Source organism: Chiloscyllium plagiosum, unplaced genomic scaffold (assembly GCF_037043375.1).
Source record: "Chiloscyllium plagiosum isolate Xiang-an unplaced genomic scaffold, Cpla_swu_hap1 HiC_scaffold_33, whole genome shotgun sequence".
In the NCBI taxonomy this organism is placed as follows: domain Eukaryota; kingdom Metazoa; phylum Chordata; class Chondrichthyes; order Orectolobiformes; family Hemiscylliidae; genus Chiloscyllium; species Chiloscyllium plagiosum.
This window is the reverse complement of record NW_028270171.1, coordinates 17,955,710-17,968,154: the sequence shown is the minus strand read 5'-3', so window position 1 is coordinate 17,968,154 and position 12,445 is coordinate 17,955,710. Positions and strand designations below refer to the sequence as shown.

The 12,445-nt window shown below is 46.1% G+C and overlaps 1 protein-coding gene across 1 annotated transcript in view; it reads right to left on the bottom strand.

Annotated features, from left to right (window-relative positions):
- Positions 1 to 8,686: 8,686 nt before the first annotated feature.
- Positions 8,687 to 12,445, bottom strand: part of tmprss6 (transmembrane serine protease 6) — a 90,621-nt gene continuing 86,862 nt past the window's right edge. Inside the window, exon 18 of the mRNA XM_043679802.2 lies at positions 8,687 to 11,109. Within this exon, the coding sequence (XP_043535737.1) occupies positions 10,951 to 11,109 (159 nt within the window). The 3' untranslated portion in view covers positions 8,687 to 10,950. The remainder of the gene's footprint in view (positions 11,110 to 12,445) is intronic.

Sequence of the window (12,445 nt, the reverse complement as noted above, 5' to 3'; positions counted from 1 at the left end):
GGATCAGATTAGCAGTTTGAATTCAGAGCGGAACTCCCTTTTCTGTCCTCTCATGCTCTTTTGAAGTTCAATCTCAAAACTGTGCTCCCTTGTTGCAATGGATCCAACAGGTCCACTTGCCCCCTCTAGCAGTTTGGTGGTTTTGGGCACAGTGGCTCATTGGTTAGCACTGCTGCCTCACAGCGTCAGGGATCTGGGTTCGATTCCACCCTCTGCCAACTGTGTGGAGTTCGCATATTCTCCCCATGTCTGTATGGGCTTGCTCTGGTTTCCTTGCACAGTCCAAAGATGTGCAGATTAGGCTGGATTGGCCATGCTAAATTGCCTCATAGTGTCCAGGGATGGGTAGGTTAGGGTGGATTAGCCATAGGAAATGCAGGGTTAGGGTAAACCGGGGGTAGTGGGGGAGAGGTTGGTGGGGGGGGGGGGGGAAGGTGGAATGCTGTTCGGAAGGTCAGCGTGGACTCAATAGGCCAAATGGACTCTTTCCGCACTGTAGGAATTCTCTGATTCTATGAAAACGACACACTGCAACTCAAACTTACTGGGAGCTACTTGGAGACTAACCTCAATCCCAGATAATGGACAGCCTTGAACTGACTTAAACTCAGGGTAGAATTTCTCAGGGTGGGTTTCTATCCTGTTACAAACATGTGGAAGATAGATGTAAATTTTGGGCAAAGCCGTGGCAGATGATGTGGAAAAGCCCCACAGAAATCCTACTTTTCTGTCTCCAAAATGTCTCATAGTATGTCTGCTGTTCCCAGAGTGAGGTGGCTGCTGCTGTTCAGCAAGCAATTCTAGAGAGGATATTTGTCCTTCTATCTGAGGTTGACATCATCCCAGGTTCTAGTGGTCGTCACAATCTGCCAGCCATCAACTTTGGAAATAAAAGTCTGAATAATTTCACCTTCCTAATCCTGTGACAGGTGCCAATGAAACTCGGAAAGAGAGGAATCCTCTCAGATTCCCACTGGATTGATGGATCTTTGTGATTTTAATTTCTATTGCACTGTGAAAGCGAGCTATGGAGTTGGTCCATTTGATCGATTAACATCCTCATTGTTCAAAATATTAAGTTAAAAATCACACAACACCAGGTTATAGTCCAACAGGTTTATTTGGAAGCGCTAGCTTTTGGAGCACTGCTCTTTTATCAGGTGATTGTGATCACAGCCACCTGATGAAGGAGCAGCGCTCCGAAAGCTAGTGCTTCCAATTAAACCTGTTGGACTATAACCTGGTGTTGTGTGATTTTTTAACTTCGTACACCCCAGTCCAACACCGGTGTCTCCAAATCATATTCAAAATATTTCAGCTAAAAATAAAGAGCAATCTAATTCATTGGATGAACCAACTTGGAATTAAGAGTGGGTTTTAGATCCAGAGAAATCCTTGATTAGTGACTTCAACTGAGCTATTGCAAGTTAGTCTCCATGTTCCTGAGTCAAGGAGGGAAGAACCCCCTTCCCCGAGATTTCCAGACCAGGTCATGTGGATTGCAGACAAAATAGATCTACAAATATACAGACAACCATTACTGTGCCACTGGATTATATGAGACAGTTTTCTGTGGAATACCAACTATTTGTGTCATCCAGCAGGTTAGGAAATACAAACAAAATAATCAGATTTAACATCCAAATTGGTTGGTAAAGCAGTACAATACTAATAACCCAATGTCAATAGTGATCAGACTCTCTGTCTCATGTCCACCATCATTTTTATGTCATTGAACCTGTCAGGTTTTCCTGGAAGTTACTGACAGGGACTTGCCTGCTGATCTGTCCTACATTTTCAGCACCCTTTGTGCAAACTCATTCCACCTAAACTGGGTATTTGTTGCTTGAAGAGAAGTCTGCCTCGGTTTTGAGATAATGGGAGGGCAAAATGACCTTTACACTGCGATCCCTTGTGTAAGTATCAGAGGCCGGTAGTTGACATAATGTAAGTGAAATCCCTCGAGCTCAAAAACACGTGGAACTTGAACTGCTCCAATTATCATTTTACAGAACTCAAAATCAGTGGAAATGATCCTGTTTATATTAAAATAAAAACACCGGAGATGCGGGCTGTCCAAGTACTTCGAGAAGCTAGGGTTACTTACCTCGCAGCAGACTTGGTGAAAGAGAGATTCAATAGAGACTGAAAGTCAAGAAAGGTTTTGATAAAGTAAGCAGGAAAAGATATTTCTAATTTGGCAGGGGTGGGTGTGGTGATTGGAATGAGGCCAGCCAGTTGGAAGTCACAGAATATGAGTTCCCTGATTGAGGCTGTTATCCTGGTCCAATCAGAGAGCCCTGGCTGACAGATAGAAACAGGGGTATCGGCAGCGGGCCATGGAGGGGGTCGTTAGGGCCGATTGCCTGCCCCTCTTCCGCGGTTACGTTAGAGCCCGGGTGTCCTTGGAGAAGGAGCACGTGGTGTCGACCAACACCCTGGAGTTGTTCAGGGAGAGGTGGGCACCGCAGGGAGTGGAGTGCATCATTTCTCCCTCCAATTCTATTTTGATTTAGTCCCTACCCTCCCCCTCACTGTTTTGATCACACAGCACTGCCCTTTGATGTGAAGGGCAGTGTTTGTCACTGGCCACCCGGGTGTTTTCCTGTCTTCCTGGTGGTGGAAATTGAATAAAGATTGGTGCACTTTGTGTCTTTCACTGTGTCTCACACCTGCACACACACACCATGGGTGCTGGGGATAAAATAAGCACTACCGCACTTAGGTGGTAGTGTGGGGGTTAAAAAAGAAAGGGAAAAAAAAAAGAAAAAAAAAACAACCAGTCCTCACCCTGGAGTTGTTCAGGAGAAAAAAAAAGAAACAGGGGTATCGGCAGCGGGCCGTGGAGGGGGTCGTTAGGGCCGATTGCCTGCCCCTCTTCCGCGGTTACGTTAGAGCCCGGGTGTCCTTGGAGAAGGAGCACGCGGTGTCGACCAACACCCTGGAGGTGTTCAGGCAGAGGTGGGCACCGCAGGGAGTGGAGTGCATCATTTCTCCCTCCAACTCTATTTTGATTTAGTCCCTACCCTCCCCTTCACTGTTTTTGATCACACAGCACTGCCCTTTGATGTGAAGGGCAGCGTTTGTCACTGGCCACGTGGGTGTTTTCCTATCTTCCTGGTGGTGGAATTTGAATAAAGATTCATGCACTTTGTGTCTTTCACTGTGTCTCACACGTATACACACACACCATGGGTGCTGGGGAAAAAATAAGCACTACTGTACTTAGGTGGTAGTGTGGGGGTTAATAAGAGAAAAAAAAGAAAAAAAAACAAAAAAAAAGAAACAGGGGTATCACCGGTTCTGCTCATTCGAGGAGCCGGCTCTGACTTAGCTGGGTCAGTGTTAAGTACTATGCATATGTAAATAAAGGGAGACTTGGTGATGGGATACCGACCTCTGTGCAGTTATTTCAGTGGCAGTGAGAGAAAAGCACACCACTGAAGAGATTTGCTTGTAACATTCACCTTTGAGTTGGGGTAAGCATTTCTGGTAACATGCCGCTATTTGGGAAGCTTGACTCGTTCGACCCTGCCACCGAAGATTGGGCCCAGTATGTCAAAAGAATGTGTTCTTTTTTTCTGGCAAATGACATTGGGGCAGATGAAAAGCAACAAGCAATTCTCCTGACAGCTTGTGGACCCGCAGCATTTTTGGTTATTAGGAGCCTAATTTTCCCTGAGGCACCAGATACTAAAACCTGTCAACAGCTGCCGGATTTAGTTAATAAATATTACGACCCCAAACCCCCACTAATTCTGAGACACTATCGGTTTTACTCGGATATTTGAGAACCAGGGGGATCCATAGTGGGAGTTTTGATGAGGTTAAAATGACTGGCAGAGGCATATGATTTTGGGTTAACCCTAAGTGGGATGCTGAGAGACCATTTGGTATGTGGGATTAATGCTGTGAGCATGCAAAAGTGCCTACTAGCTGAAGCCCAACACGACTTCAAACAGGAACCACAACTGGCTTTGTCACTGGAAAATATGGCATGTGGACCACGAGTCACAGGGTATGCTGATGGAAGTGGACACCCTCGTCAGGTCGACTGAGCTTGGGGAACACCACTTGAGTGCAGGACCATTGCACAACCTCACTCAGGACATACCCTGAACAGAGGGACTCTAAGTCAGCCCACAGCAAAATCCCAAAACAAAGCCTCAGCCAAATGGTTAACATTTTCTTCAGGATCCAGGCAGGCAAGCTGTTGTAATTGCTGCCGGTCTGCAGGCTCAAGACAGCAAGAGAGTCCCACTTAGGCCTGAAATTGAGTAAGAAAACTCCTAGTCCAATATCCAAGAGACTGCACACCTTGGAAAGTCCATCCAGAGCTGGTCTGGAACGGTTAAATTACTTAGCAACATCCAAATGAGAACAAACCAAAATAACTCTCTGGTTAAATGGTCACCCGGTTCTAATGGAGGTTGATACCGGCGCGGCTATATCAATGATTTTGGAACCATTTTTTACCAAAATTTGCTGTGGACTCCAACACTTGTTTGATTAACACCTTGGCAAGGCTGAGAACCTCTACCGGGAACCCCTACAGATTAAGGTACAACTTTGGTTCCGGTCTCTTATGGGAAAGAGCTGGTTCAGTTACCACTGATTGTAGTAAAAGGCTTGGGCCCAAGTTTGATGGAGCTGAATTGGTTAAGAAAGATTCAACTTGATTAGCACCACATTTTTCGGTTAGAAAATGGCTGCCTGAGTGAAGTCCTGATTAAATACCTGGACGTTTTTCAGGAAGGTCAAGGACTACCCAGGGGGCCAAGGCCATCTTGTACATTGACCAGGAAGCAGTTCTGCGATTTTCCAAGGCCTGCCCAGTGCTATTTGTCTTATATCAAAAGAGGAGGCAGAAATCAGGAGGCTGGAAAGCGAAGGAATCATCAAACCAGTACAGTTTGTGGAATTAAGAAGCCCAACAGGTTGGTTCACCTTTTTGGAGATTTCAGACAAATGGTAAATTGCTTCTCACAGCTGGATAAATACCCAATTCCTCGCATGGAGGATTTATGCACAAAGTTAACAGGAGGTTGTCCTTCACAAAGCTGGACATGAGCCATGTGTACCTGCAATCGTGGTTAGATGAGGATTCCCAGAAGTATGCTACAATTAAAACCTATAAGGGGTTGTACCAATATGTGAGATTGCCTTTTGGGCTATCATCAGCCTGTATCATTTTCCAGTGGATGATGGAGAACATTTTACAAGGTCTATCCCAGGTCTATCTGGATGGCGTGCTAATAACTGGGAAGCTGAAAATGTGTTGCTGGAAAAGCGCAGCAGGTCAGGCAGCATCCAAGGAACAGGAGAATCGACGTTTCGGGCGTAAGCCCTTCTTCAGGAATGAGGAATGTGTGCCCAGCAGGCTAAGGTAAAAGGTAGGGAGGAGGGACTTGGGGGAGGGGCGTTGGAAATGCGATAGGTGGAAGGAGGTCAAGGTGAGGGTGATAGGCCAGAGTGGGGTGGGGGCGGAGAGGTCAGGAAGAAGATTGCAGGTTAGGAAGGCGGTGCTGAGTTTGAGTGATAACTGGGAAGACCAATAAAGAGAATTTAGAGAACTCGGACATTGTGCTTAACTGTTTCTCCAAGGCGGGTGTACGCCATTGGAGGGAAAAATGTGTATTCTAGGCACCCCAAGTGACCCACTTGGGCTACAGAGTAGACAAGACTGGAATACACCCATTGGAAGATAAGGTGAGGGCGATCAAAGCTGTCCTGGCTTCCATGTCTGTACCAAAGCATAGGTCTTTCCTTGGGACTTATTACAGAAAATCCATACGTAACTGTCCTCCACCTTGGTACCGTTCCATCTGCTATTGAGAAAAGGTCAGCCTTGGAAATGGTCGCATAGTCAAGACGTAGCCTTGAGGGAAGTGAAAAAACAGCTCTTGCCATCTAAGGTGTTGGCCACTACAATCCTAAGCGAGGTGTGGTGCTGGGAAGTGATGCCTCCCCAAATGCTTTTGGGTAACATTGGCTCACCCGTGGCTCAACGGAGAGGAACGCCTGATAGCGTGTGCTTCCTGGACATTGGGCATATTTGTGTTCAGCATCAGCCAGAGAGAGAAGGAAAGTTTGGCAGCCATCTTTGGTGTGGGGTAATTCCACCAATACCTTCATGAATGTAAATTTGTAACAGTGACAGATCACAAACCACTACTAGGACTACTTAAAAAGGACAGGGCCTGTCCTTAAAAAGGACACCAACCTGTAATTGCTGGTGCGTATAATTACAGGTTGGAACACCATCCGGGAGGCCAAGTGACAAATGAGGTTGCCTTGAGAACCCTCCCATTGGTGAATGCACCACCGGTGGTGCCACCACGGGAACAGTCCTTTCTGGTTTTAAATTTCCGGTCACCGTCCACTGACATTATCCGAACATGGGCACAAAAAAGATTTGGTCCTGGCAAAACTAAAACAGCTGGTGGCAATGGGGGAGACAGAAGGGCCATCACAAACAGAAATGGAACTTTTCTGGATCCGCTGGGACCAGATCACCATAGAAGACGTCATTTTATTGTGAGGAGCAAGAGTGATTGTCCTGAGCGAAAGTCGCTGCCAGATACTGGCTGAACTCCGTGCGGGCCATCCAGGGGTTTCCAAGGTGTTGCTGAGAGGTTATGTCTGGTGGTCAGGGTTGGATGCAGTCATAGCCATGTTGTTAGGCAGTGCCCAGAGTGCCAACAAGGACAAAAATTACCGCTGGCAGCTACCCCAAATTCGTGGGACTGGCTGGGCAAACCCTTGACTCAGTTACACGTCAACAATACCGGTCCTTTCATTGGCTCAATGTTCTTAGTCATTGTGCACGCCCAGTCAAAGTGGCTGGACTTGCAGAGAGTTCATTTGTCCCTCACAGAGACGACAATTGAAAAGTTGTATGCATGTTTTGTTAAACACAGGCTTCCCGAGACAAGACAATAGGTCATAATTTACCAGCAGGGAACTTAAACATTTCCTAAAGTCAAATGGCATTCAGAATAAAAGGACAGCTCCTTACCATCCATCATCCAGTGGTCTGGCAGAAAGAGCAGCCCAAACTTTCAAGGCAAGCTTAAAGGAACAGCCGATGGCTTCACTCAATACCAAACTGCCCCGGTTCCTGTTTGATTATCGGACCATCCCTCACGCAACTACAGGGACAGCACCAGCAGAGTTGCTGATGGGGAGAAGACTCCAACCCAGGTTAAACTTTACCTCCCCAGACCTGGGGCTTTGGGGAGCAAGGGTGAAACGACATTTGAGAATGCCAATACCAGGCACAAGGCTCCTCTACGTGAGAGAGGTGGTTTAATCCAGGGGATGACATTTGGTGCAGGAATCATGGGAATGGCCTTGCACAGGTAAGAGGTGGGGTTGATGCAAAGTCAGGTCACATGACATGCAAAGTTCGCGAAGGTGAGGCAGTCCTGGACAAGCTCATGGATCACATGGAAATCACATGGAAACTTCAACCTCTCAAACTTGGGGGGGGGGGGGGGGGGGGGGGGGGTGGGCAGGAGCAAAACATACCCGGCCCTCAGAACAACTTCGTGGGTTCTCCCTGAGTGTCCAGCATTGAAGAAACTCTGAGGATGAGAAAGACATGGTCAATGTTACAGTCTCGATGCTGTTTACTAGCTGGGGAAGAAGATAAATTTCAGCTGAGACGCTCTGGGAACAGGAGACTGTCTATGGTCCGGTACACGGCACCGGTATCCGCGGCAGGGTCAGAGGAACTGGACCTGGTGTGAAATTGCCCCAGGAGAAGCTACAGGAAAAAGATCAGGCCTATGTCGCCAGGACCTGGTAGTGGGGGGTGGGGGGATGTAGTAATTAGAATGAGGTCAGGCAGGTGGATCTCATATCGGGGTTTCCTGACTGGGGCTGTTAACCTGGTTCAATCGGGGAGCCCTGACTGACAGATAGGAACAGGAGTGTTAGGTATTCTGCTCACTCTAGGAATCAGTGCTGAGCCAGCTGGGTCAGTGTCTTGTAAATAAAGGGTGACTTGGTGATAGGATACCAGGCCTCTGTGAAGTGATGACGGTGGGGTGGGGTCTATCAGAAATCTGAAGCCTCAGATTTAAGGAAATTGGGTAGAAGACAGATGAAGGTTTTTTTTTTAAAACAGTGACTGACAAGTTATCTGGGATATAATGCCTGAAAGAATGGAGGCAGCAGACTCAGTAAGTTTCAAACAAATGAATCATATAAACGCTCATACAGTGGGTGAAAGTATGTTTAACTGAGTAGGTCTTTCAAAAAGCTGACATCTTGGCTGAATGGCCTCCTGCTCTGTACTGCTGTACAGTTCTTGAAGAGAGTTGAATTGAAATACAACAGCTTACAGTGACAGAATATATTGGAGCATTTATGCATGGTTTCATGATGTGCAAAATTGGCATTTTTAAAATATTTATTTACAGGATAATAAGCATCATTGGCCAGGACATCATTTATTGCCCTAACCTAATTACCCAGAGGACAGTTAAGAGTCAACCACATTGATGTGGGTCTAGAGTCACATGGAGCCGAGAGTGTGGTGCTGGAAAAGCACAGCAGGTCGGGCAGCATCCGAGGTGCAGGAGAATCGATGTTCCGAGCAAAAGCTCTTCATCAGGAGTTCTGATGAAGGGCTTATGCCCGAAACATCGATTTTCCTGCTCCTCGGATGCTGCCTGACCTGCTGTGCTTTTCCAGCACCGCACTCTTGACTCTGATCTCCAGCATCTGCAGTCCTCCCTTTCTCCTAGTCACATGGAAGCAAGATTGGCTAAGGACAGATTTCTTTCCTTAAAGAGAATTAGTGAACCAGATGGATTTTTAATGACAATTTACAATGGTTTCATGGTCATCATTAGACTCTTAGAGTCATATAACATGGAAACAAACTCTTCAGTCCAACCAGTCCATGCCAACCATAATCCCAAATTAAACTAGTCCCACCGCCTGCATTTGGCCCATTTCCCTCCTTAATCCCAGATATCTGTGAATTCACATTGTAACATCTGGGGATTTGAATCCGGGTTCTCAGAACATCACCTGGGTCTCTGGATTAATAGCCTGGCCATTGCCTCTCCATTTTTGGAGACGCAAAAATCAAAAGCTTTGCCCCTTCCAGTAGAAGCAGACAAAAAAAGACTTGCATTTTCCATGTTCCAAAGTACTTGAGAGCCAATTATGTACTTCTGGGGTTTTCAATGTTGTCATACAGGAAGCACTGCAGCCAATTTGTCACAAATAGACCAGATTCATCAGTTTTATTTTGTTGTTGTTGCGTGAGGGATAAATATTGGTCCGAATACCAGCAAGAATCTCCTGCACGTCTCTGACATGGGATCTTCCAGCAGCCCTTTGACAGAGCAGATCAGAGCTCAGGGATTAACGTTGCATCGAAACATCCACACTCCCTCAGCACTGCAGTAGAGCGTCAGGCTGGACTTTTAACACATTGGAATGAGGCTGGAATCCCACCATCTCATGATTTGAGAGGGATGCCCACTGTGTCTCGCTGCTACATTTACCACTCTTCAGCACTTTTCAGTCAAATCTTTAAGGGTAAGTGATGGATGAAATGGTGTAACCTGCACAGACTGGGGCGAAGGATATGAAACAACTGAGTAGTAATCTGAATTGCATCAAATGGCAACGCACAGAACCCCATTTAAGGCGTCTTAAGGCAAGTGAAGATAAATATCTTCTCATCAGGTTCTGAGTTTTTGGGACTCTCTTCCCCAGAGAGAGATGGAGGCAGGATTGTTTAACATATTTTAAAGACAGAGGTAGATAGAGTTTTGACTAACAAGCAAGTCCAAGGTTAGTGGGACACTTGGTGGGGGGGGAAAGCAGGAAAGTGGAGTCGATGCACAATCGCATCCTATTGAATGGTGAAGCAGGGTTGTAGGGCCGAATGGCCTACCTCTCCTCCTAATTTGTTTGTTTGTACTAAAATAATGAACTGGTATGGTGGCTGTGTACCAGAACTATCTGTCATAGTTGTTCCTCTCAAAATACGGGACATTGGCTCATTCATCTTGCTTTGACCTGAAGGGACCAGCGAGGGACCCAGAACAAAATCTGAAAAGTCCCAGATTTCAGTACAAGAGGCCAGAGATTTGGAAGGATTATTGAAGTATTGACCTAAGTGAGGTTCAAAGAATGGTGACAAGAGTTGATCGGGTTTGACAGTAAGAAACTATTTCAGGCAGTTGGGGCAGATACAGAACAAGGTGACACAGAACTAAAACAAAGAAGAGAAATCAGCTTTTTTTTTCCCCCAGATGTGGGGAATCAGGAGCTCTCTGTCTCTCCTCCCCGACAAAAAGCTGGGTGGGGGATGCGGGCTATTGAAAACTGAGATTGGTAAGTTTTGGGTAGGGTGTGGGGATTAAGGGTTATGGAAGCATTGTGGTTAATTGGAGATAAGATACAGATCAGATATGATCTAATTCCCAATTAGATGACTGCTTTGGAGAACATCTCACTGGACACAGAAAGGCTTTGGAGCATCCTTATTGGTCCGAATAACACAAGCCTTGTAAGAATACATAAGAATATAATTGCTAAACCTCCCACCCTCCTCAACCTTATTAAACCCCTAGGCAACCAGCTCAGGCAGCGTGCATTTGTGTGTGTCTCTGTGTGTGTGTATATATATATATATATATATATATATATGTGTATGTGTGTGTGTGTGTGTATATATGTGTGTGTGTATATGTGTGTGTGTGTGTATATATATATATATGTGTGTGTGTGGGGAGGTGGGGTTGGCTCATTGGCTGCTTGCTTTATTTACAGAGGAGACCGTGACAACATCTCAACAGGTTGTATGCCTCGGCCGAACATATGCTGGAAACTCCGGTTCCTGATTGATAGTCCTGAGGGAGCATTGTGAGTGCCACCATCTGTCTTACACATTCCAGGATCCCATCTCGGAATCTCCAGTGGTTATGAAACATTCGCATAAATCCAATCGATGAGCCTGGTCACCCGCGTGTAGACACCGTAGTATTCCGGCCGGCCACAGCCGTAACCAAAGCTGACGATTCCGGCCAGGAACCACCGCCCGCTCGCCTCTTCACAGACCAGCGGCCCTCCAGAGTCACCCTGTTGACAAAGAGGAAGGTCATCAATTGGAATTATTGCTGTTTCAATTTTGTAAACACAAACATTTAGGGACTGGGTGAGATGGGGGAGGCAGTGGTATTTTTGCTGGGCAGTTAATCCAGAAGCAGCAATTGCTGGAAAAATCTCAGCAAGTCAGGCAGCAACTATGGAGAGAAATCAGAGTTCACTGGACCCCAAACATTAACTCTCCACAAATGGTGCTAACAATTTGTGTTTTTGTTCCTGATTCACAGCTTCTGAGTTCTTTCGGTTTCTGTTAATCCAGAGACCCAGATAATGTTCTGGGGACCTAGGTTCAAATCCCACCATGGCTGATGGTGGAATTTTTTTCTCTAATGTTACAGCGCAGTACAGGCCCTTCGGCCCTCGATGTTGCGCCGCCCTGTCATACTAATCTGAAGCCCATCCCACCTACACTATTCCATGTACATCCATATGCCTGTCCAATGATGACTTAAATGCACTTAAACTTGGCAAATCTACTACCGTTGCAGGCAAAGCATTCCATACCCTTACTACTCTCTGAGTAAAGAAACTACCTCTGACATCTGTCTTATACCCATCTCCCCTCACTTTAAAGTTGTGTCCCCTCGTGTTTGCCGTCCCCATACTTGGAAAAAGGCTCTCCCTGTCCACCCTATCTAACCCCCTGATTATTTTGTATGTCTCTATTAGGTCACCTCTCAACCTTCTTCTCTCTAATGAGAACAGCCTCAAGGCCCTCGGCCTTTCCTCGCAAGACCTTCCCTCCATACCAGGCAACATCCTAGTAAATCTCCTCTGCACCCTTTCCAAAGCTTCCACATCCTTCTTATAATGCGATGACCAGAACTGTACATTATACTCCAAGTTCAATTTTTAAAAACCTGGACTTAAGTGTCTAATGATGACAATGAAACTATTGTTGATTGTTGGAAAAACACCCATCTGGTTCACTAGTATCCTTACCTGGTCTAGCCTACATGTGACTCCAGACTCATAGCAATTTGGGTGACACTCAACTGCCCTCTGGACAATTAGGGATGGACAATAAATGCTGACCTAGCCAGCAATGCCCTTATCCCGTGATTGGGAGAAGACTTGAGTGGAACATAACCACTAGAATGGACCGGTTGGGTCAAAAGGTCTGTTTTTGTGTCATCCTTTTGTTGTTTTTAATCTCTTGTTTCCCTTCTCTCTGTTCATTCCTTCACCTCAATTTGTGGATTGGTGCTGGCTCACAATTCCATTGTTGCTGTTGGTGTTCTCGTGCCTCGTCTGAGCAGCATCATGATGAGATATTGCACCAACCAGTTAGAACACTCAAGAAGTCCAA